A 25028-nucleotide genomic window follows, 5' to 3' on the forward strand; every position below is an offset into this window, starting at 1 on the left:
TTCTCCGAAATGTTCGGTGCGCAGCCCTTTTCGCATCCGGTAGCACTCAAGAAGTCGTTAGAAATTCACAACCGAACGATGTCAGCAGAAGGAATTGCGGGTAAGTGGATATCGTGGTTCGACTCGAATATTCCAGACGGCACGGAATTTCCGAAATAAATGACAAAAACCTTACGGCAGAGAGTACCAGTTCACCTGTCAAAACGGCGATTGCATCGCGAGCGAATTGCTGTGCGACGGAAGAGCCGACTGTTCGGATCAGAGCGACGAGAACCAGGTGGAATGCACAAAACCGGAGCTGACCTGTCCGGATTACGCGTTCCGGTGCACTTACGGGGCCTGCGTCGACGGAGACGCGGTCTGCAACGGCGTCAAGGACTGCATCGACAACAGCGACGAAACACTGACGAGGTGTCCGGGTATTTCGGTGGCTGACCCTGAGGCGATCTGTGGTCTTGACGACTTCCAGTGCACGAATGGACAATGCGTTAACTCGACGTCTCTCTGCGACGGGACCGTCGACTGCGCCGATCGGAGTGACGAAACTGCCCTCGCCTGCGGATCCTTTCCGTAAGTTGCACTTCAGATTTGTCTTTGCAATTGGTTTTCCAGAAACATACGGGATTCATCATATAACCGCGTTATTCTTCGCACAGTGAACTCAGCCTTACAGAGATCGTCACATGTGTAACCTGGTTTCTTGAAGAGATTTTTTTCGTTGTGTTTTTTTTATTGTACTGGTACAATCATTCATGAGCCTTGCTAGACCCATTGGGAGCACATCTTGAAGAGGTACTATACAAGTATCTCAGTGGAGGAGATTTTTTCGACCCCTTTGCGATGTCTTCTCACTGGATCGTATCTTGGTTTGAGGCACGATGCGCTATTATCAAACTATCACGGCAATCTACTTTAGGTCCCAGGAGAAACTTCGAAGTGAGACATTAATCGAGTCGTGTCAATTAACCTAGTTCACGAGAACTTGCACGCCGATGATGATGTTATAGTTACGTTTTTATTCTTGGGCCACCTTGGTCCCACCTCTAAAATTAACGGGACAGTAGGTTTTTCGGTCGGTTTTTGTGTGCTCGCTCCGAATTTATGTGGCGGAAAATGTAGGATTTATTGTAATATTTATATAGATAAATAATGAAGACGACTTAAACCCCTTTCGAATTCCATTAAAGCTGCAACCAGATGGTATTCCGGTGTAATTACGGCGCCTGCATCGACGGCGACCTCCCCTGCAACGGAGTCCGCGATTGTGCCGACGGCTCGGACGAGGATCCACTGCGATGCGGCGGTCCAACCACTCCGGAAACCGTTACTCCCTTGACACCGACGCCGACGCCGACGCCACCGCCGACTCCTAGACCGTCATCCCGGCCGCCTGTGGCGAAGCCATCTTGCGTGGCCCCGCCGCAGCCAAGTAACGGCCACTGGAAGCTCCTTCCATCACTCTGCAGTAACGAGCTGGACTGTGACGTTCCTCAAGGTGTTGAACTGGAACCTGGTACCCAGCTGGTATACACCTGCAATCCCAACTTGAAGGCGAGAGGAAGCACCGACGTCTTTTGCGGGGTTAAAGGAACGTGGTCGAAAATACCCGTCTGTGTTGGTGAGTGTGAATTCTATCGCAGATAATTTAATTGAAAAATGAAAGTCTTCATTCGAATAACGAAGTGATACAGTGTCAGTGGTCGATGGGTCGATGAACTGGTTCTGCAGAATTCTGCTATCAACTTGTCACACTGTGATGTGACGGTCGTACAAGACAGTCTGTCTCTTATTCCTATTGACGTACAGTAGAACCTCGATTATCCGAACCCTGAATTATCCGAAAGCTGGCTCAAAAAATCCATCTTTGGTGCGATACATACATTGTTGCTCTCTAAAGAATGTGGAGCAGCCGTTCGTCAATTTACAATAGATAACTACATAAAACCAACCAATAATCGTTTGGCGTTCGAAAGAGATTCAATATGTATTTAGCTGTTTAACGAGGACTCTTTTTTGATTTTTTTTGTTGTATATATTATTATTACTCTGTCAGACAAAACTTGTACTTCGGTTATCCAAACTATAGGCTCGGTCCCAATTAATTCGGATAATCTCTGTATAATTTACAAGAATTTGAGTGATTCGACAATTGCAATTCCAGACTTGACTCATAGTATACTACACGAGTACAAGCAGTCGAAATCCATCTAATTGTGCATCATATTTAAACCTAAGAGCAAGGAGGATTTTGAATCACAGTCTTTCGAAATAATAACGTAAGCAGGAACTGTTCATGAGTTCAGCAACCCGATCAGGGTCGGGAATTCACCATCTTAACAGTATCGACACGACCAGTGACCAAATCAACAATTGGCAGATGATCATTTAACGAATGCTGTTTCAGAGATAAAATGCAGCGCTTTGAACTCCCCGTCGACGACGGCGTCTTGCACTCATCAGGGCCAGTGGGTGAGCTGCGACTCTGCGGTTTCTCCGGGTACACGAGCGCAATTATCTTGTCGCCTGGGATACAGGATGGACACGACTTCCTTCACAACTCGCAGAGCTTCCGTGACGTGCAACGCGAATGGAAGGTGGGAGCCGGACCCCATCAGATGCATACCAGGTCCGCTTACGATTTACGTTGGAATCGAGGGGGGTGTAATAAGGGTGGTTGCCAACAATGCGGGAAACGCGTCCGGCGTTAATCTGGTTGACATTACCAGTGATAAAGTGATCGTCTACACCGGTAATCGGGGTGACAGCGATGTGATACCAAACATCGAAGTTAGGCTGAGTGATTCCCATCCCACCACATATATCCCCAGGGACTTTGGGATCATTCAGATCCAGCCATAATTGCAACGAGATTTGTGTCGGCTAGGGGGTAGATGTTAACGAGTACCTGTGCGTTTGGAGTCCCGTAGAGATAATTCACAGGCAAAATTTATCAGAAATATTAGATGTTATTTATTGCTTGATTAACTTATGTCGCGATTTCTTTTCCTATTTCTGTTTTATTCCGGTAGACTTTGAAAGTTTGGATTCCTGTCACGTTAGATTAGTGCAGTTTATTTGTTCCTTAGGTGTTTAGTTTTGTATTTTAGATATGGCTGGTGCCGAACTCATGATATTGTTAAAAATAATTGATTCCAATAAATGAAGATACAACGAAACCGACTCACGATATCTCTCCGTTATCCCGTATCCTTCCGATCAGCTGGATTCACAAGACAAGACTCAACAAAGTTAGTCGAAATTTTACCTACTATAATAAAGGTAACTTCTTTCTAGAACAAATCTGTGAATTATCTCAACGAGCGCTTCAGCATCCGTTCATAACATTTTTCGCCCCGCGTCTTAAAAGTGTGCTGCAAATTTTTTGCTGACTTTTATTTGCACTTCAACATATTTTCCATGAAATCGTTGTAGAAATAATTTATGGAGATAACAGTCAAGCACGGCGATCGCTTTCGTGTAAATAAGCTCTGGTTGATATTGGGATTGCGCAAACAAAGTGAAAATTAAGAAACCATAGTGAGACTACTTCGTAGATCTCAACGTGTAACTGTCGTGTTTTTAGTTTGCGGTGTCGCAAAAACCAACCAGACCCCATTGGTGTACAATGGAGTCAAGGCGTCCGTCGGCGACTTTCCGTGGCATGCTACTCTCTACTTGGAGGAGAACACGGAGAAAGGACCCAAAAAGGAATTTCAGTGTGGTGCTACAATTATTCAGGTCAATCTGATTTTGACTGCTGCTCATTGCGTCTATGACGAAAATACCAAGACTGCGGTGAAGCCTGAGAAACTCTTCATCGTTACCGGAAACACATTCCGTGATTATGATTCTCCGCTGCACGATAGCAAAATCGTTCGAAAATCTGCGGTTCGTTTCCACTACGATATTCGGTTCTTCTATCGTTTATCCTCGAATGGAGTCCAAGAAATACATATTCGTATCTTGTTCCAGGTGAAAAATGTTTACTTGTATTGTCAGTATTACGGACTAAATGGAAATTACGCATCTGACATTGCACTGCTGGAACTCCACCAGCCGTTCGAATTCACCAGCATTCTTCAGCCTGCTTGTTTGGACGTGTCTGGGTTCAGTGAGCAGATACTCGAGCCTGGTGTCTTTGGAAAAGTCGCCGGTTTCGGTAGGACAGCAACAGGCACGACCAGTGCCGTTCTGCAGACTCTGACACTGCCTTACATATCCTACAACCAGTGCAAGTCTTCGAGCAACAGTAGCGAAATTGCAGTCTTCATCAGCAACGACAAGTTCTGCGCCGGTTACACAAATGGTTTGTTAGGATCGTCGATGAACTGAGACATTTATTTTTACACGATTGTTAATGTGTGTATTGTTGATTTCAGGATCGGCTGTGTGTGAAGGTGACAGCGGGGGTGGATTGGTATTTAAGAAAAACGACTTGTGGTACGTTATGGGGGTCGTCAGTGTTGGTCTCGGCGTAGACACCAGCAACGGGGAAAGGACGTGCGACAAATACTCTTACTCACTTTATACCAAAGTCTCCACTTACATGGCATGGATTCAAGACGCGATGTTCAATTTAGAACGATACAAGTTTTTCCGGGGGTGTGGATTTAATGTTTTCAAATGATTGTGCAGTTTAATAACATTTCAGAACAATCGATACTAATTTAGGGGAAAATTGTTGGTAGGAGAATAATCGTCGTTGGTTCTATTTTACGGATTGATTTATAATGCAAGGTTGTGGGAGAGAGAAGATTTTCGGAAGACTTTTATTTCTGTGCGGTAATTGCAACTTGATTTTATTTACGGACTAGTAATCTAAAAAGGTAACGAGAGGAAAATGAGGATTGTTACAGTTTGATCAGACAATAATTGGAGGTACGCTGTTTGTCAAAATATGTTTATATATAGATGTATAGGTATAAAATCGTATACTGAAATAAGGCTTGAAATTACAGGAATCACCAGCCTGAAACCTCTTATGATAAAAAATAGATTTTCTTCAAAGTAACAAATTCACAATGATTATTATACATATACGCGAAAACGTTATCATAAATAAAATAACTTACAATGTTACAACACAGCGCTACTTACATGACAGATTAACTTATTCACCCTGGGAAGGTACAGGTGATGTAATCGGTGGTGAGTATTTTGTTGGGGGCGACGGAAGGTCTAGAAGAGAAAACCAGTGTGAATTGAAAAGAAAAAAATTATAATTCAGAGGGCTTGTGTAAGGGGCAGATTGCATTCAAAAGAATTACCTTCCAGACGCAAGGATGAGAATTCTTTAACAATGTTTGGTTGTTTCTTATCACCGTTTACGTTGGAGTTACTTTGTGATTTACCAGGAGTATTTTGAGGGCTGTTAATTGAGTCATCATGTTCTGTTTCCGCGAGCAGCTCTGATAACTCGTCTTCAAGATCCGAATCGTAGTAGTCCACTGGTTTAGTTAGAACTGATTGCACTTCACTAAATTCTTCCAATACCTAAGATTTAATCCATACAAAGACTTGGATTAGGGTGGACGCAGAAATGTTTTGTTGACTTTAAAGAGCTTCGTAGCATTTTTCAAAGAAGATAATTGCAAAAGTAGGGATTAAAGATAGAAAAAAATTAATTGAAACTCACCTCTGAAAGATCATTCATGGTATCGGCAACATTGTCTTCGGTAAGGCCATCTTCCGCCAATTTTTGCTTCAATGCGGCAGCTCCTGCTTTGTAGGAATTAAGTACCTGCAAAATAATGATAATTTTATTGACTTATATTATTTTTTACAGCAGTTTCTTAATACGGTTGTGTTTCTGTTGCATTGTCGTTAATGAAAAAACCAGTATCTGTTCACCTCGGAGTCAGAACGCATGTCGCGAACTCTAGTGATAATAATTTGGATGTTTTGAATGGCAGCTGCACGTTTTTCAATGCTTTTCTCCAGCTCTTTTTTTTTTCGTAGACAGCTTTTGGCAACTTGTCGCATTCCATTGGCCAAATATGCTTTTGCATTCTTCATAACAGTTTCCTTTTCAAGTTCCAATAACTCTAGATTTTTGATCAAGGTTTCTTCCTGCTTTTCTAATCGGTACAAACCTTCCTCAGCCTCTGTTACCTCTTTAACATTGGTGTTCGACAACTTGACCAGCGTATCGTTACTGTCTCGTTCAGGACTAAAATGGAACGCAGCTTTCTTGTTGAGACGCAACCATATCAAAGCAAGTTTCACATCGTCGTCTGATAAACTACCGTTTTTGATATTCACTTTCTCTATGCAATTTTTTGTTATGTCGGCCATAGAACAAAGGGTATTCTCTTCGTTTTTCTTAATCGTCGACAGAATCAGCTCTCCCAATTCCTTGACCGTCTCCAACTGGACATATCTGGTCTCTGGATCTACCGATGTCTCAACTATGCTATTTTTTAGCACAGAATACGACCAGAACAATGGTCGTTTCACAAGAGTGTCAACCGCCCATCCTCCCCAAGAATTTGGGGATTCGCGAATGAAATTCGACACTGGAACAATCTCACCATTTCTGAAAGAATAAGGAAAAATACAATAACAATTCGGTCGAGTTTTCATAATTATTGTCAAATTTTTAGACATATCCTGGTTTGTTTTTCACCTGTGCATTTCCTGAAGTACAATCGACAAGCAGGCCGGGGTTCTACCGTTACGCTTAAAGGCTTTGTTCAGTTCTGATAGAGAGAAACTGCAACGTTTCCTGTATTTTGACCAATCTGCTATCATACCGCGCCAAAATCTGTACTTAGAATCCCAGTCCTGTGGATTAGTAGAGCGGTTTCGAAACTGTGCAAACAGGGAGTTCATACGATCATCCTTTTCCCAGCACTCCGGCATTTCCTCAGCCGGCAGGGGTAGACTCTCGTTCAGATCCTGTTGAGCCTGCATTTTTTTCACCTTGTAGAAAAAGGCTTTCAAAATATTTGACAAAGTGTCTCTTGTTTTGTGAGGTTAGTTTTTAAAATATGACTTGACAGTTGAATTGCAACTTTCAAATCAGCCAAGTAGGAGTTGAGTATCGAATTCAGTAACTTCTCGCAAGTGTGATGCGCTTAAGAACGTTGTCTGTTTGAATATTAAGATTGAATAGACTGATGCGCATTTCGTGGCGACATATTCGAACGCTTGCATAGACAATGAGATGAAAAATTAGCCAGAATCACGTCAGTTGGTCCAGAGAAGTCGGGTGTGCTCGGATTGTGCTCGATGGATGAACGATTTCATACGAACTCGCGCATTCCGCCAGTGATCTCACGGTCAAACACACCGTTTAATACATGCATCATTTGCGTGAAGTAGTGAGCCTACAGTGCATGCGCAGCTGCGCTTTTGCCAATCGGGTGCGTACATAGCATAACATAACCTCAATTTTGCTAGTAGGTTCCAGAACCCCCGACAATAATCGTTCGCTCGACTTTCGGTAACATTCGACAATCGGCGATGAAACATGGTGCGTGATGGTCGTGACGTGATGTTTATGTTCGTTAAAAGTTATGTTTGGAAGGTATAGTCGTGGCCGGTGACGGTATTCCATAAAACGATTAGAATGTCTAATAAAGATAACACCGTCCTCGACGAGGTGAGTTAACAAGTTGGTTTGTTACAAAACAATAGGTTAGATCGATATGAAAACAATGCTGTATCTAGCACGAACGACTGTCGAATGTTATTAACAAAAGTAACAGAAAAACATTTGAATGTGTTGTCAACGTTTTCGAATCATTGGAATTTGTTGAAAAATCAGTGGAGAGAATTGAATAAAACTTAAGTCTAGATATTCTTTTTACCATAGACGGTCGATTTTGTTTTGTTCAAGGTTTAAACAGAGTCTGTTTCGTTGTTTGTAGTCAATAAACGATACTCCTATTTCAGGAAGTGACAGATGACGGAATGCCTCCAGACTCGCCCAAGAAGCCTGTCAAGTCAACGGCTGTTGTCAAGTATTCTGCGGTAGCAGCGCCAGCTTCTTATGCTACACTCCAATGTAACACGGATTTGAATTTACCACCGAGTAACTGGCTCAGTACTTCGGCACAAAGTTATGGTCTGCAAAGTGTTTGGTCTCACAATACAGGATTTTCTAGCTTTCGAATGGCTCATATGTTTCCTGATTGCGTTGGAGAAGTAGACGTTGTTTCGGACGCAGAGAATATTAAGAAGCTCCTTAAATTACCTTACAGTCAAGGATTAGTGTCCATGATGGTGCATAGAGTTGAAAATACTTTACTGATCGATGACTTTGACATTCATAAGTATCTGCTGCGCCAGGCTGAGAGCGACTGGGAATGGCTTAAGAAATTTATTTATGAACACGTGTACAATAATGTGGGAGGCAAAGAAAAGAGACTCTTTCATAAAACAAACAGCAGAAATACGTTACAGCAAAAAAATCTTGTTTCCAAGTTTCTTTATCATTCTCTGGTTGTTGCCGACAATGCGAAACAAAGCGAGAAACCGAAGCTGCCCGTTACGCCTCTGGAACCTCAGCTGCCCGAGCCAACACGAGAAGAGAAATTACCCGATCCAAATCACAGTCACAATTTTGCCAGAAACGTTGTTTGGACTTTTGAAAATATCCAAATGCTGATTGGGACAGATATGCCAATCTTTGGTGGGCAGACTCATCCCTGCATCAGCTTGAGACTGAGGGATATGGCTAAGCCGATTAATGTTTTAACTGGAATCGATTATTGGTTGGACAACCTTATGTGTAACGTACCAGAAGTTGTTATGTGCTACCACCTTGACGGAATTGTCCAGAAGTACGAGCTGATCAAAACAGAGGATCTACCCAATTTAGACAACTCCAAATTCAGCCCTAAAGTCATAAGAGATGTAGCCCAAAATATATTAAGTTTTCTAAAAAGTAATGCTACAAAAGCTGGGCACACTTATTGGTTGTTCAAAGGTAAAGCATTCTTATATTTGTTTATATTATTATGATTGTTAAGATGCTGTGCATTATCGAAAATAGGAATCATAATCAAATGTGTTTTTTCCATTCAAGGCAAGGATGATGATGTTGTCAAATTATATGACTTAACTTCGCTCTGTACCGATTTCTCCGATGAAAAAGGACAAAATCCATTCACTGTACCAGTAGCTATGTTACTCTACCGTGTTGCAAGGAATATGAAATATTCGTCTGACTACCGTAGGCAGCAAGGAACCATTAGAATGCTGTTAAAAAACTGCGTAGAGCTTCTGGCAAAGAAGAAATATCCTCAAATTGTTACCTCGGCACACTACATGCTTTCGGATATATATATTCCGGCCGATACAGACCCAGCCAGCCCTGGCTTAATGGACCAGAGCGACGAAGAAGATGCTCAAAGCGATTACAGTGCTAATCAAGATGCAGAAAGTAATATAGACAACTTTGATGAGGAAGTTAGCGTGGCCATCAAATCGTTGAGCCTGGCTCCTAGTAAGCATTATATTGTTGGTTGAAAAAGTTTTCCTCAATTAGTGGCAGAACTTTTTTGTATGCATTTAGTTTCCACGCATGTCTGACCGTTTTTAATGTGATTTCAGTGAAAGGATATCGAGCAAATGAGGAACTAAAGTATAAACCGCCACCATTATGTGGCACGGTTGAAGAGAGGTGTAGAGCAGCGTTGGAGCACGTTAGAAATGGACTTGAATGCTTGAAGTATTTTCCAACTGAACATTCCTCTGACGACGAGCAAAGAAAAAATGAAGAAGCATGTGGACACAACGGGCAACAATTAGAGGAGGAGCATCCAAGAATGGCAAAACCTTTCCAAGCTATTCCTATGCCATATGTGCCTTTGAGTCAAAGCTCAAATGACTCATCGGCGAATGTAGAAACGAGTCCAAAGAAGAAAGGAAAATCAAAGAAAAACAAGAAGGGAGACAGGAACGTATCGAAACCAGCAGTTCAGGATGCCACACCAAAGGCTTTGCTGTGTAAATCTAACGTGGAAACATTGCCTACTTGGCAGGCCCCAAAAGCGAGCGACAATCTTAACTGGAATGCACATCTTAAGACCCTCTTATACGAGAAAGCGTCATTAATCTTTGCTGTACTGGCAGAAAACGAATATTCTAGGAATAATTACGGGGCATCGTTGAGATACATATTAGCCGTTCTTGGATGCCAGGAAATTCTGGAAACGTTTTGTCACATCAAGAACGATAAACTGATCAGCTACCTGCTGGGCAGGGCTGGTGACAGCTGTTTTATGACTGTTCAAGACTGGAATAACATTGATAAGCACAGAAGCGATTATGAGCTAAAAAACGTAATTGACCAAAAAATTCTCAATGAAATTTACAATGTCAAAAATGTGAAATCAGGTGAGTTTTAAGCAAGTACAGAATTGAAGTATGTTGAGTACTTTGACTTTCGCATGAACGTTCGCTTCCTTGACTTTGACCTCATTGAAAACTAATATTTATGAAAATGATTATTTGCAGGTGGTGTCGAGCCATTGCCTCAAACCTTAGACAGTATTGAGGCAACGTTAGAGGCTTCTTATAAATGTTATGAAAAAGCGCTTTCACTAGAGCCTCTTGAAAATGATAGAAATAATTTATTAAGACGTTTAGGAAACATCCATAATGAGTTGGGAGTTCTGTACATGAATCAGGCTGGTATGTGATATTTCAGATTTACCAGCTATAATAAGTTGTATTTTCAACCATCTATTTTTATGTCCACTTGTTTTAGCTTGCCGTCAGCAAGAAGAAAGTGCAAGTGATACAACCACGGATGTCGAAACGCTGCTTACTCAATCCTTGACACACTTGGAGGCTGGTGTAAAGACATTTGAAGCAGTGCACGATGAAGCGAATCTAGCTCTATTACACTCGAATTCAGGGCGACTTATGCGTCTCTGCGCCCATATTCACATGAAACAACAAACGCAAGAGAGGCATTTTTACAACAAAGCACTTATCAGCTATCAAAAAGCCCTGCAAGTTTTGGGATCTCGTAAATCTAACGCCGTTATCTGGGACACAGTCACATGGGAATTGTCAACAACGTTATACACAATGGCTTCATTGTTACAGGACTATCCAACTTCTGAAAATAAGGTTGGTATGTGAAAAGTTCAAAAAATTGCCTAATAAAATAGTCTCACTCAGACACAGAATTTGGTGCCCTATTATATCACAGTTAATCGCGATTCTTCAAATTTGTATTCGCTTGAATATTCCAGAGCGAAGAAGAACTCGAAAGAGAGGTAGTTGAGGTTCTTCAAAAAGCTTTGAAACATTGCGATACAGAGACACCGGGTCCACGACAACCTGTTTATCAATTCAGAGCTGCGAATATTCAGCATCGACTCGCTTCTCTTTACCATCGCGTATACAGAGAAATGGATACAGATGTCGATCCGAGCAAAAGAAAAACTACTTTACAACTTTGCAAGCTGTATTATGAAAAAGCAGCGAAGTTGTTACTGTCTTTGGAACAAACTACGGAGTTTCTTACTGTACAAATGGAGCGTGTCGCTTTGGTGGAATTTCAGGCACAATGTGCGTGAGCAAGTCTAAGATAAAATAACGGACTATCGGTTACAATAGATTCTCATCAGATTGAATATAAACCTGTTGCTCCATATTTCAGGTTCAACAACATTTAACAGTAAATTGAAATTCTATCAGAGTGGGGTGGATTTAATACTACAATGTAGACCCATTCTCGAAATTTTACACGAGAGGAACAAGGGGATCAAAGTTCAACCCGACACCTCTGAAGTCTGTGATAATAAAAATGAGCAAAAAAAATCTGTCATCAAAGAGAAAACTGAAGACGAAAAGCTGATGGAAGAGGATGAAAAGCTTGTTGTTCTTCTCGAACAGAGGCTGCAATTTTTGCTCAGGTCTCTCGCCAAGCTTTGCATTGCCAAAAATCCTGGCGCGAATAGAAAAGAGTAAGCACCAAAATTATATCGCGTATAATGACAATATAAACACAATAGACACATGCCAATCATTGTGAAATTATGTTAACATGTGGAATCGAATCTTCATATTATTACAGATGCGAAGACCTTGCTTCTCTGTATAAAAGTTGCTACAGTAAAACGCTTAGACCGGGAAGTTTGTCTGGTTACGCCCTCGTCAAGCACATGAAAAATCTTCTGAAAACTCTGGAAGAGTGCAGTAGCGGATCCAGAGTACAGAGTGACGGCTCAAATTCTAGACTATAATCCAAGGTATGTCTACAGTCGAAATGGGATATCTAGTTCTCACTCTATTGAAAAATGGTTGCATTTCAATGTCGTTTAAAGAATTCGGTGAAATTATTCTGTTTAAATGACTGAGATAATTTAAGAACTCGGTTAACTTTTGGCAAATCATCTGCTATATCGACCGTTAAATAACATATGTGGAAATGGCTCTTTCATCAGCACTTTCTGTCTATAAAGTTTGCGATTGGTTTCAGACAGAGATTCCTGTTGTACTTGAGAAAAGATTCGATAACTTGTGATAGTAATGCGCGTTGAGAAATGCACGAGGACCAGTGTATATCGTTATTCAACTGTTTTTTTCTTTTTGCGGTCGTTTGCTCCAAGTTTTGAAATTAAAAAAAAAAAAAGTTATTCGCATCAGCCATGCGTTAATTATTAACCGTCCGTGAACTGCACGGTGAAGTTTAACTACTGAGCACTTGTTGTTTTAAGCAACATGTTATTATATATCCGATTTTTCCTAATCGCGAGCTGAATTATTTGTTTTGCTTTCGCAAAGTGATATGATCGTAGATGTTAAGAAGAATAATACCGAAGGGTTGTCCGCTGTTGACTGGATTTATTGTTACTTCGCCTCTTGGGTATTGCCATAATTAGGTTCGTCGTTAAGGAAATCGTGCTCGATAGTCGCCGCAGTAAAAGTCAATATTCACTTTTTTAACGTGTACATAATAAACGTATTATATTAATGTTTTAACGAGTAAAGTTTATTTATATAATAAAAAGGAAAAGTAAAAATAAGATAACCAGTAAAATCCTAAATCCTTTTATTGTAATTTCCTCTACGATGACAATGAAATTACGATAATCATCACACGTTACAAATTGTCTGTATCCACACTGTTTTAAATATTAGCGAGTAATTCAGTGTGGTAAACAGTGAACCAAATAACCGTTTCAAGTTTATATGAGAAGAACATCAAGGCGCAAAAAAATTTCGCACAAGTTGTTCAGCCTTCATTTTCATGCATTATTTGAAAATAGAGTAAGAAACGTGAAAAAAAATTACTTTTGCAATCAAATTCGACGTGAGTAGCGTATTTTATACTGGACGACGGCAACATTCGATATTCGAAAATTTCAGCCCCATCACGACGTGAAATTTTCGTTGGGTAAACGGGCTCCGAAAGGGTGAGAAATGTTGCTAATCTATACGAACGTCAATCGCCGCCTCGAATATCATTAACCCTAATTAAATTCGTGCCGAGGTTTGGACTTTGAACCTCGGAAATCTTTCCGGCGAAACTCAGATACTGTGGCTAATCCATAAAAGTAGCCGGAAAATTTGAAAGCGGATGTGCTTCGTTGGCTCGAAAACCGACGCGAGTGTTTTAATTTTGTACCGTGTAGCGAAAGGGAATTCGAAAATGAAAACCGGGAATGAAGATCCGTTCTGTGCCTCTCAATTTGTCGGTTAACGAAGCCAGGTAAGTGAAAAAAGAATTGCAGATATCACTGCGGGTGTCGTTGTGTGAAATTTTTCGGTATTTGTGATATGAAAAGTCGGTAAATCTTTGAAAATCGTTAAAAAAGAGAGAAAAACTCGTGCGACTGCGTGCCTTCGACCTTTTTCCATTTTACTTTATCTTTTGAACCGTTTTTATTCTTTTTACGGTATAACGGAATACCGCGGGGCCGTAGATGAAATATGGTATCAAATTGCTGTGCCGGGAGGAACGAACACCTTCCGCTCCTCTGTGGTAAAATTTGAATAAACAGACGTTACGTGCTCCGTTTTGAAACGGTCTGTTTTCACGCGCTTGCACGGCGGAACCCAGTAGTAAGCAAGGAACGAAACCTGCGAGACAAACAAAACGAGGAGAGAAATATTTTGCACTTGCATTTTGCGTACGCGCACTCTTATGGCTACTTTCCAATTTTCTATTTCCTCTCTTTGCCTTGAAGTGTAAAGAAACCATTACATATAACAGAATAATGCAGTCAAGACTAGAGACATTCAGTTGCATTAAAATTTCGTTCTCAAGATTTAAAATCCCTTTTTTGTTTCTTACCAACGAAACGAGAATTTAAGTCACAAGAAAAAAAAGGAGAGCAAAAATATCGATACATAAAAGCAGATAAATTATGATGTCTCAATTTCATTACGGTCAACTAGTGAAAATTTTTTTTTTTTTAATTCTGAATCGAGCCTTTGTCCAAATGACTGATTCTGTTATTGGTATAAACGTAAGAAATCGAGTATTTTCAAAGTCAGCAGTCAACTTGCCCCATCATTCCTTTCAGTCACTCGTTAATTTATCTTCGTTCCTTCATTAATCCGGATCGTTCTAGATCGTCGGATGATTGGCTAATCGAACCAAAGACACGACCATTGTCACTTTCAATGTTATTACCCTCTGCAGCCGAACCGAGACAGCGAGGAATTCGTTCGGGCGCACTAAAAAAAAAAAAAAAAAAAAAAAAAAAAAAAAAAAAAAAAAAAAAAAAACGAGATAAAAAACCAGGAGAGAGTGAGAAGAAAAGGAGCAAACAACCCGAGGAATCCTCTTTGTTCGCATGTCTGTCCGTCTGGTTCTTCTCGCGTGGCGATTCTACGGCTGCTGGACGTGCCTAGACTTCTAATCATAATTCCTCCAGCCCTTCGTGTTCGTCTTTTTTTTATTATTTTTTTATATATATATATATATATATTTTTATAATATTCATTTTTGATCATTCTGTTTTTTACCCCGTTACTCCCCCGCGTTCTTTTTTGTCTAACGATTTGATTTACGTAATTCGCGTAATAATCGCCTTTCTGCTGTTTCTTCTTCTTCTTCTTCTTCTTATTTTACTGCGTGCTTCTCGGAATTCAATATAATTGTTTTAACTGGACGTGCAGATCGCGTAAGACTAGCTGCCGTGCCGCCGCTTTTATACCGACACCCTTCTTGCGAATAAGGGGTGGATCGGAATGAGCTTCCAGCTTCCCCTTTTCCTCTCCCTTTCGGTATCTTTATATCTCTTTTTTCTCTTTCTTTAAACTTTTCCCTCAGCCACGAATTTTTTTCTTTTCGCCTTTTCTTTACTCGGCAAATTTCTTTGTAGATTTTTATACACGCACACTACCCTTGCTTATACCGCTGCTGCTGCTACTGCTGCTGCACTGCAGGAAAACGACGTGACTTGAGAGAATTTTTCCTTCTCTCTCACCCACCGCGATGTCTATATATATATAGCTATAACGATATTTCATACATACCTGTATTGCGTATAATACAGAAGCAGATCGGCCCAGTTATTTTACTTTTTTCACGTAGCTCGGTAGCATATTACATTTTTTTATTCCCTCTTATTCCATTCCTCCGATATTGAGACGCCTGGAATTTTTCTTCAAACTTTCGATCCCTTTATTTCCGCGTTATAAACTCTAATTCGATCGGAATTTATCTCGACGGGGGAAAGTCTTGCCTGCTGCTGCAGTTATATTCCGATGCACAAATTGTTTCCATCGTAGATGTAGGTACGAGTACCTAAACCTACTTACTCGCGTGATTCTCCTCTCTCGCAGCTTCCGCACGGATTCCCGAGGGTTCGGAGTATCTTCCCATCCTTTTTGGATGATCAATGGCGGCCGAAGGCACCTACCGAGATAACAATTGACTGTCAGTCGCATCCCTCTTGGACCGATGGCTTTCCCGCCCCCTTTTATACGCGTCTTTCCCCTCTAAAAATCGCCAGGCATTCACTTCCACGCCTCTTTTTTACCGCGTCCTGGCTTTCCCATACTTAAATCCCGAGTCCTCGTCACCGCGATTATATATATTTACTTTTCACTGAAATAAAATTGTTCTACCTTTCGTGTTATTTTATTTTATTTATTTATTTTTTTTTTAAATTTTCTTTTTATTTCACTTTCGGTCCTCTCGCTTGTGCGCATAATGCCTAGTAAAAGCCACGAAACACGCCGGAAGAGTGGTGAAAGAGTTGCGGAAGAGATGGAGGCATTTTTTCTATTTTAACTCCATCATTTTTTCACCCTTTTTCACCTTTTTTTTTTACCACGGTTTAATAATAGGAAGTGCCGACGGCCCCGCGAACGCGTCACACGCGAGAACCGGGACTCTTTTCGCCGTTTTATTTTATTTCCGCTTCGGCCGCGTGTAATATAATTATCCGTGAATAGGCAGTTGGGATTGTTTTTTTTTTTTTTTTTTTTTTTTTGTTTTGTTTTTGTTTTGTTTTTGGCGCTTTTTCTCTCTCTCTCTCTCTCTTTTTTTTTGTTTAGCCACAAACAACGATTTTACACTTCACGGTTTATCTTCCTATAATATCTCCCGGCAAATTCATTTAATTAATTAATGTATTCTGTAACGAATTGTTGCAAGAAAATTAATTCAAGCGTTATTGATTCACCGTTTGTATTTAAATATCATCTTTTGTACACTTTGAAAATGATTTGTTTTTGTCTCTAAATACGTCCACCTTATACTTATTTCGATACAAAAATGAAATTGAAATAATTTTAAATATTTCGATTTTATACACACGTTAAATTCGCGCTATCGTACAATAATGTTCCTTCATCAAGTTGACGATCCCGAAGAAGTTACTTTCTGTATACTCGAGAGATCAAGCAGACCTCAAACCATCGATTTAAAAAATTTCCTAAACGCGATCATCTGATTTTAAAGAATAACTTACTTATATACGTCTGTATAAAATTTAGAGACAGTCGATTTTTGCGCAAAGTCCTAACAACTGTATTGCAATTAGAAAGCGTATGAAACTTTTCACACACATTTACTTATCGAACATTAATTATTCAATTATCGAAACCACCTTCGAGTGCGTATCAAATATTATTACACTGCAATTGTGAAAACAGGCGACGAGACGAGGCGAGAGAAATTTTATCGATCAAATTTCTTTACGAGGAGATATTAATAATAATAATAATAATAGTAATAATAATAATAATTGATGTGAAAAAGGAGACGGAGAAGGAAAGTCTGCGACGCAGACGAAATTTGGTGAACCACGCCGGGTGTACAATTATACATATTATAAATATTATACAATGTGTAGATATTAAAAATATGAAATAAAGAAAAAAGTAAGGAAACGACGACGAGACACGACGGGAGAAAAATGCGATAACATTAACGAAATATGCAAGAAAATGGAGAACGGAAGTGGAGGAAAAGGAGGATCGTACGTACAGGAATACAAAAACTCACGATATTACTTGCAGCCCGTGTTTGCCAGACGTTTTTCAGCTTCCGTACGTGACCTACGTGAACTTTTTCTCCCGTAATAGTTGGTCTTGCCGATTTTGTCGATTTTCTTCGATCTATATATATACATAAAACATCCCGCTATTCCTCCCCTCAACTAAATGAGGAATAATCGCTCTTAGCGAGTAAAAGATGCGGCTCGATCCTGTTACAACCTTTTTCCAATCTTGTCAGGTTTCCGCGATTACCGCGAGCTTCGCCTACGAAAGTTCTGACAGGCATGATAACCAGAATCGAGAGGAAATTCTACCCGGGATTTCGATTTCTTTTATTCCTTTTTTTTCTTTTTCCTTTTTTTTTTTTTACAACGAAAATAGCTTGAAAAAAATTGAGAATATTGTTTACGTATTACGCATAAATATGATTCATGTATTCGAATCAGTGCGAACTCATGATATCGGGACATTTGAAAGATTTCAGCTGAATGTTATAATCTTATTATTTAACCGAGCAATTTGTTACTAATTCAGTATTTCGAAGAATCTTTAACCGTGAAGATGAGTAGGAAGATTTTTGTCTCAGTTCTACATCAATTATTGTTTAACGCAACTGCAGTGCTGCAGTTTTTAAACAAAATCGGTATTCAGGGTATAGCGAGGATGGTATGAATGATCTATCGGGGATCACGACAAGAGAATGCGATCAGAAATTAGAGGGATGATAAAAACACGAAGGAAAGGGTTTTATATCATGACAACGGACAGCTGAGCTATTCCTGTCTGAGTTCAATGCGTATTCCTACTAGGGTGGTCCTGAAAAAGGTCATTTTTAAATTTCGAATGTCACCAGCCCCCAAATCGGTTCCAAATAATTCAAAAATAACTGTGCATATAAATTTTTTTTCAGATAGCAGCACTAATTCCCGCTAAAACCTCGCAGTTTTGGTTTTTTTCTTAACATTACTTTAATAATAAAATATAAATGCTAAGAATGTGTACGAAACACGTGTATTTTAAACGGGGTGATTCACCCTCTTCGAGCACGGGGGTTAGAGTTGAGATAAAAAGCTAAAAAAAAATTGTTGAATCATTTTTGAATTATTTGGGGATGGTGGCAATCGAAAGTCAAAAATGACCGTTTCAAGGACCTAATCCTAATCCATACCTACATGTAGAAAACATAAATCTACGCGTATAATTTGCTCTGAAAAGTGTTTGAAATATCGCTGCGCAGAAGAAACGAAATAAGGGATGAATTCGCAGGATGATATATGTATAGAAGAATCCTCGCTTCTCGCGGGAACTTTTCAAACTTGGACAGCGTTAATGTTTAATCTCGAGGCGTCTGTATACCTACGCTGATTGCGAGGATACACGAAGGCCTCGACATTTCCGCTGCGCCGTGCTGGCCTTCGCGATGTGGCTTATACAGTCAGCCATATTTCCTCTTTTTTCCTTCCTCGTTTCCTTCCCTCCTTTTTGTTTTCCCTCCCTACACTCCTTCCGAGGACACTTAACCCGCATTTCGCGGGCGCGCCACTTCACTTTTCATCCCCGCTGCTGTACTCGCCCTTCCCTCGTCGGATGACTTCTTCCTTTTTCCTTCTTTCTTCCTACTCTCGGCACATGCCGTACACTCCGTCACTCCGTCATTACGCCATACACACACGTATTCCCCAATGTCGAAACCCTTTCTTTTCTTTGACCACGCCGTTCTCGCTTCAGGTTCTTCTTCTTCGTCTTCAATTTTTATTTATGAGTGAGAACGAGCTGCCATCAAACCCCGAGCTCACGCTCTTTGCATCCCTTCGCCCCTTTTTCTCAGCTTGTATTTCGACCCTTTATTTTTACTACGTGCGGCGTGCAGTCTTTTCTCATCGACGAGGGTTGGAGAAATTGCTTTTCTCACTTTTGCCGAATATACCTGTACGTATACGTATGTACAATTATACATATGTATATACATATATATATAACATACAAAGTATATCTATATATTTTACAGGGCAGAATAATCTCTTGATTAATAATTTATTCACGGATTGTATACACGCTCTAATAATACGACGAAAAGGTCAAACTTTGGTGTAATACTTATGCCGTATACTTTAAAATACAACGCACAATAACGCGGATTCTGAAGATTGTGAAAATTTAATTTCAACCGAACGCTCTTCTTACTCTACGATCTTTACTGCGGGAGTATTCGTCAAGAGTTATAAGGTATACGTATACAAGTATATATAAAAGCAGGCAAAAGCGAAACAGAATTGAAAAGGTAACGGAAACGAAAAGGACGACAAGGGAACGAGGGAAGGAATGCGGGGCTGGAAATTGAAAACTAATTCTCGAGATCAGTCCAGGCATATCTTCGTCTCTCATCTTTCGGCCTATACATCTCCAAATATACATATATATATATATATGTATATAAAGTTTATATACCTATATATATATATGTATATATACAATATACGTAGTGTATACACACAGACACGGAACAAAGAACGGTAAACAAAAGAGAAAGAAGGAGCTGGAGGTGGAAGGAATGGCGGGGGGGGGGGAGGGAGCAGGGAAGCACCGGAGAAAAGGAGAAGGACGGAAACGGAGATGGGGAAGAAAACGCGAAGGCGGCCTGGGAGGATCCTCCTAATGAGAGCGCTTCTGGAAAGCACTTTCTCGAGCTCAACGCTGCCCTTAGCACCAGGCGACGACGTTAGGTAGCGAAAGCTCTGAACGCGAAACTTTCCCCGAGTGTTTTTTTTTCCTCATCCGCCTCTTCTTCCCCCCCCTACCCCCCCCCCCCCCCCCCCTCCCAGCCCCTTTCTCAGCCTCCTCTTTTTCGGTTTTGTTTCACAATTTTCTTGTTCCCTTTTCTTTTTTATTCTTCTTTGTTTCCGTTTGTACGTTTGGCTGCTTTTTTATTCCACACCAAACCTGCATCGTCACGGACGCTCGCAGCACGTACGAGACAAGCGGCCGCAATTCCGAGACTGCTAATTAACGTTTTGCTAGCATTAAAAACATCTCGAGGAATTTAAAGAAACAAAATTTTATAGTAAGAGAGGAATTAATTGTGGATTTTTTCTTGTACGGTTATAATGTTGTTCGTGTTGTAATAAGAATCGGTTTTTCTGTTATAAATCAATCTATGGTTGTAAGGTAAACTATTCGTTATATTCCAAGCGGAAATATACGCGCGTTTGTTATCGATTAAGTATATGAAAAAACTACAGAACCGATTTTTATGACTTTTCAACTGTTAGTATTTATTAGCAATTAACTTATAATAATAAAAGTTATTTCAAAATAAGAAAGTTAGGCGAAGCAGCCAAGTACGGTATAATATAAATAGATCATCTAGCTTATGTTTATATAAGCCGGAAAAAAGCGAAAGCTACTTTCTCTGCTCTTTTCCATCTACTTTCACCGAGCTTTTCCCCCTCATCTTTGGCACGTCTGACTTGTTCATAGCCGTTACTACTTGCGGGCTGAAAGGCAGGCGAACTGCATGCAGGTTATAGCTCGATGGAAACGAGTCTCGTTTACTTTATCGAGTGCTCGGAATTGGCGGGAATTATTTCATCATCCCGGCATCGTCGACCTGGGATTAAGGAGCGTGGCTGCCGCGCATTCCTTTCTCCCTTAGCGAAAAGCTCGCCGCTTGCCGCCCGCGCCGAGGCTATTCATTGGATTAATTAACGCCAGCAGATGTCTATAAAGACGTAGTAGTATAGAGATAACGCGTCTGCCGCTATCTACGGGGAAAAATAAACAACCGACATTCCGCAGCGGTTTTCCCGCAGCCGCCCAGCGACGATCGTATCAAACGCATAACTTGAAACTATCTATAAAGAAATCTAAATGGTCGTTTGAAACGGCGAGATGAAAGCTCGCATGGCATGATTCTGCGACCACTTGTCGCACGACGCATTGTTGTTATTCTTCTTTTTCAAAACTTATTTCACAAGCACAATTTCGTATACTTGTATAAATACGATTTGTGAATAATAAAGAAAGAGAGGAGGACAAAATATCAGTAAAGATTGCTACGAGTAAGGAACGAGTAAAAAGTTTTTCGCTAAAATTTATACTTCCGTTGAAAGGGTTTTAGTTTTTTTTTCGAAATCGACGAGAAACATTTTCCCCAAATCTCTTCAAAGCTCAGACGCGTTCAAATAGTTACTCTTTTTTTCAAGATATTTTAGAAAAAAAAAAAAAAAAAAAAAAAAAACAGTTCTCACGTTCAACGAAGTACATTCTCCACCGAAATAAATATTTCGTTATAATACTCACAGTAAAATAGTGCTGCAGGTATTACTGAGAGGAAGAATCGATTTTATATTCGTATAAAATAAAGATAGGTAAACAAGATATTATTCAAAATTAAATAAGGATTAGTTCAACTCAATTGTTTGGCATTTTTAACCGAATCTGCTATAACTAACATAAGCCGGTTAACCAAACCGTTGTACTTGAAAACTGAGAATGGAAATACGTAACATTACGTGGTCGTTTCTGAAAGGACTTGCTTTGCTCGGCGAGGAAACCTGCGGAAGTTTGTCGTTTATTACGCGGAGCTCTTTGATCTGCGTAAATTGATTTAAGTGATTTGACGGAAACCTGGCCGATATTATACCCGGGCTCGAATCTGCGCGTGGGCATTGGGCATCCCAACGAATGACCCTCGGCCCTTGAGATGACGGACTTCACCCTCGGGATCCCCAACCATCCGGCAGTCAGCCACAAGTTGTGTAAATGCGTATAATCCACCCGGCCTAACGCAAAGCCCAGTTTGACACGCGTGCATTTATTTTTGGCGTTGTACTCGTACAACCGGGGTTCACACATCGTCCCCAGGATATATATTGATCTGCAAGGATCAATTCCTTAACCCCTTTCAGCCACAGTGGCAAGTATTCTTGTCACCTATTTTATATACATTTTTTTTTTTTTTATGTTTAGACAACTTTCTAACATTTTGTTTTACGGTTTTTTCCTGTTTCTGATAGCGTATTAATTAATAGGTTTTCAATATTCCAGAGTAATTTTTACGGTACAAAGAGATCTTCGGAGCTTACGAATATAATTATTTGACAAATACTTGGAGCATAACTATTTCGTAATAAAATTACTAAAAAGTATAAATTTCTTTTCAAACAATCTTTAAGATTGTAATCAATTGCATTCTTTTTTTAATAACATTATTCGGATTTCGCGCAAGCTTTCAGGCAGAAAAGTTTTACGAATTTCATATTATCATCATCATCATTATCTTTATTATTATCTTTTTCTCGCTCAAAGAAACCACATCGTGAAAGCTTTTCTTCTTCCATTCGCCAAATTCTCCGGCTGCACGCAAGGAGTGGTGATGATTATTCACTTTTTTGTTCTTAGCCAAAAGCGTTTGCACACCGTCATCCCTTTTCTTACGCAAACGATATTATTTCACCTTCAGCAGACTTGCGTAAGTAGTTGAGATTCTAACGGCCTCGAGGTGTCTGTCTCATCGTCAGATTTACACTCAGGAAAGCTTCTCCTTCTTTCCTTCAACCCCAGCCGAGTTAATTTTTTCTCGCGCGGGGTTCGCGGGGGTTCGTATATAGTTTGTCTCCTAATTTATCCCCGGCATTGTTCTCCCTATAATAAAAGCGTTATAAGTACGAGCGAGTCTGTAAGCCGCGACGCCCGTTGCAGAACCGGAAGTCCAACCGAGAGGGAACCGCTTTAAGACACCTGCGTGCTGCAGCCCCGGTGTGAGCGAAAGAAACCCTTGGAAAAACCCTCGAGACAATCCTGCGACTAATTCTCTTCTATTTTTCTCCGTGCAATCTTTCGTCCTTCCCAGAATGCAGCGTTTCCGGTGCAGCAGGAAACCCAGCACTGCCGTGTAATAAGCCTCTTCCAACACGCGCGCGACAATCCTCGAGGGTTTCCTTATTTCTTTATTTTTTTCATCATACTCACAGAGGTTATGAAATTTTCCCACGCGGCGGCGCGCTCTTTCCTCATATCGTACAAAATATGTATACCTACATATATCGTACTACGCATATTGCCAACGTTACACAATCGCGCCGGAAATTATCTAGGAGTGAAAAACCGAAACAACAATTGTCGACACTTGAAGGAAAATTCTTCTGAATTTAAATCGGAGGAAAAGTTGTTCGTTTATTTTTTCTATTTTTTTTTTTTTTTTTTTTTTTTTTCTCTTCTTCAACACCAACTTAGAAAATAATTTTCCACAGCGTAAGCGAGAAAATTTTTCATTTCATACGGTCGAAATTTATTTCAACCAAACAAATTCTTATTTTCCGAGTCAGCAATTTTTTTCCATAGTTTTATATTCAAATAGATCTTTTTCTTTGGTCGAAGATACGGGCTGAAGAAGAAGAAGAAGAAGAAGCAGAAGCGTGTAAAGAAGAAGGAGGTGGAGGAGAACGTAAGTAACTGTTTAAGAAAGCTGTGAATGAAACTTTTTAAGGCCATCTTCCGTCCTTCGCGTCATTGTTTTTTTTCCCCCTCCTTTTCTTCCATATTTAGTCCTATTTTTCGCCCCATAATGCTCTTCGCCGTTTCAGTTATACGCCATATTTATTTCGCTTTCTTTTCTTTCATCTCACTTTCTCTCGTCCTTACTTTCTTTCATTCTATCCTCTTCTCGCACACTTATACATGCATATTAAACTATATTGCCACTGGCACTGTGTACAATATATACTATAATACATGTATATAAGCCGTGAAGGATGTATAATACAAGTGAGTATATACGTGTAAGACATTTTAAAAGGCTCGACAGAGCTTAGCAGATTTTAAAACCCCTCCGGAGCGAAACTTAATGAGGTGCGTCTTCATTTCGGGGTAATTTATTAGACGAGTCTTTTTTTTCTTTGCTTTTTCTTCTTCTTCTTTTACGTCTTCTTTTTCTTAGATAAGAGAGGAGAAAAGAATTGGTGGGAGAGAAAAAAAGAGAAGAAAAAAATATAAAATCTTGTTGAAAAAAACCGCAAAAAGAAAAAAAAAAAGATATGGAAGAAAAAAAAAAAAACTGGAAACAGGTTTACGAAATATAATAATAATAATAATTATTATTATTATTACAAATTAATCTCCAAATAAATCCTTAATTAATATATTATATGAAGATTCCAAAGTTTCATTTCTTTTTTCTCATTTACTCACTTTACCTCCTTTCTCGTGAAAGGCAAATACCGTGTTCCCAAATTTTTCTCCATATTATATATATATATATACATAATATATCATGGGTATATAACATGCGGGAATTTTTTTTTTTCAACGATAATGTTCAAAACTTTGCATGTACATACATACATATATACGTACTGTATACTGTGTTACATGTACATACTATGTGTGTTTGAAAAATGATGGGAGATAATGCGAAAGCACAAAAGTTTCGTCAATCTGCACGCGCGGTGATTTCTCCATAACCGGTTGGGGGATAAAAAAAAACAAAAAAAAAAAAACCTGAAAACTGAAAACAAAAACGACGAGATAAAAAAAAGAGCTCGCTTAATTTGCGTAGCTTTCTGCGCTGACTGGTCGTTTTGGACAATTTATACAAAACGAGGGGGTGG

General features: G+C 39.9%; 3 protein-coding genes across 6 annotated transcripts in view; 2 read left to right on the forward strand and 1 right to left on the reverse strand.

Moving 5' to 3' along the window:
* The window catches only part of LOC124413715 (modular serine protease-like), a 35797-nt gene extending 30718 nt beyond the window's left edge, over window positions 1-5079 (forward strand). The window contains exons 3-9 of the mRNA XM_046894490.1: window positions 25-100; window positions 181-570; window positions 1188-1618; window positions 2405-2626; window positions 3584-3888; window positions 3973-4306; window positions 4380-5079. Coding sequence (XP_046750446.1) covers window positions 25-100; window positions 181-570; window positions 1188-1618; window positions 2405-2626; window positions 3584-3888; window positions 3973-4306; window positions 4380-4627 — 2006 coding nt within the window. The 3' untranslated portion in view covers window positions 4628-5079. The remainder of the gene's footprint in view (window positions 1-24; window positions 101-180; window positions 571-1187; window positions 1619-2404; window positions 2627-3583; window positions 3889-3972; window positions 4307-4379) is intronic.
* Window positions 3970-7232, reverse strand: LOC124413716 (charged multivesicular body protein 7). 3 transcript variants are annotated; one of them, XR_006929896.1, is made up of 6 exons: window positions 6626-7232; window positions 5851-6535; window positions 5636-5740; window positions 5268-5493; window positions 5098-5192; window positions 3970-4328 (listed from the first exon to the last, which is right to left on the reverse strand). XR_006929896.1 is itself a non-coding variant. In XM_046894491.1 (6 exons), the coding sequence occupies exons 1-5, from the start codon at window positions 6910-6912 to the stop codon at window positions 5111-5113; spliced, it is 1371 nt and encodes a 456-aa protein (XP_046750447.1). In that variant the 5' UTR covers window positions 6913-7230; the 3' UTR covers window positions 3970-4328; window positions 5098-5110. The 3 variants fall into 3 exon arrangements, 2 of the variants coding, with proteins under 2 accessions (XP_046750447.1, XP_046750448.1); XM_046894491.1 differs by having other exon boundaries at window positions 5098-5178; window positions 6626-7230; XM_046894492.1 differs by lacking the exon at window positions 3970-4328 and having other exon boundaries at window positions 4912-5192.
* Window positions 7233-7388: 156 nt separating this feature from the next.
* On the forward strand, window positions 7389-12983 carry LOC124413073 (erythroid differentiation-related factor 1). 2 transcript variants are annotated; one of them, XM_046893405.1, is made up of 9 exons: window positions 7389-7638; window positions 7897-8932; window positions 9032-9451; window positions 9559-10344; window positions 10465-10641; window positions 10718-11085; window positions 11211-11529; window positions 11621-11927; window positions 12038-12983. In XM_046893405.1, the coding sequence occupies exons 2-9, from the start codon at window positions 7915-7917 to the stop codon at window positions 12204-12206; spliced, it is 3564 nt and encodes a 1187-aa protein (XP_046749361.1). In that variant the 5' UTR covers window positions 7389-7638; window positions 7897-7914; the 3' UTR covers window positions 12207-12983. The 2 variants fall into 2 exon arrangements, with proteins under 2 accessions (XP_046749361.1, XP_046749360.1); XM_046893404.1 differs by having other exon boundaries at window positions 7389-7603.
* The last annotated feature ends 12045 nt before the right edge of the window (window positions 12984-25028 follow it).

Source organism: Diprion similis, chromosome 12 (genome assembly GCF_021155765.1).
Source record: "Diprion similis isolate iyDipSimi1 chromosome 12, iyDipSimi1.1, whole genome shotgun sequence".
In the NCBI taxonomy this organism is placed as follows: Eukaryota; Metazoa; Arthropoda; class Insecta; order Hymenoptera; family Diprionidae; genus Diprion; species Diprion similis.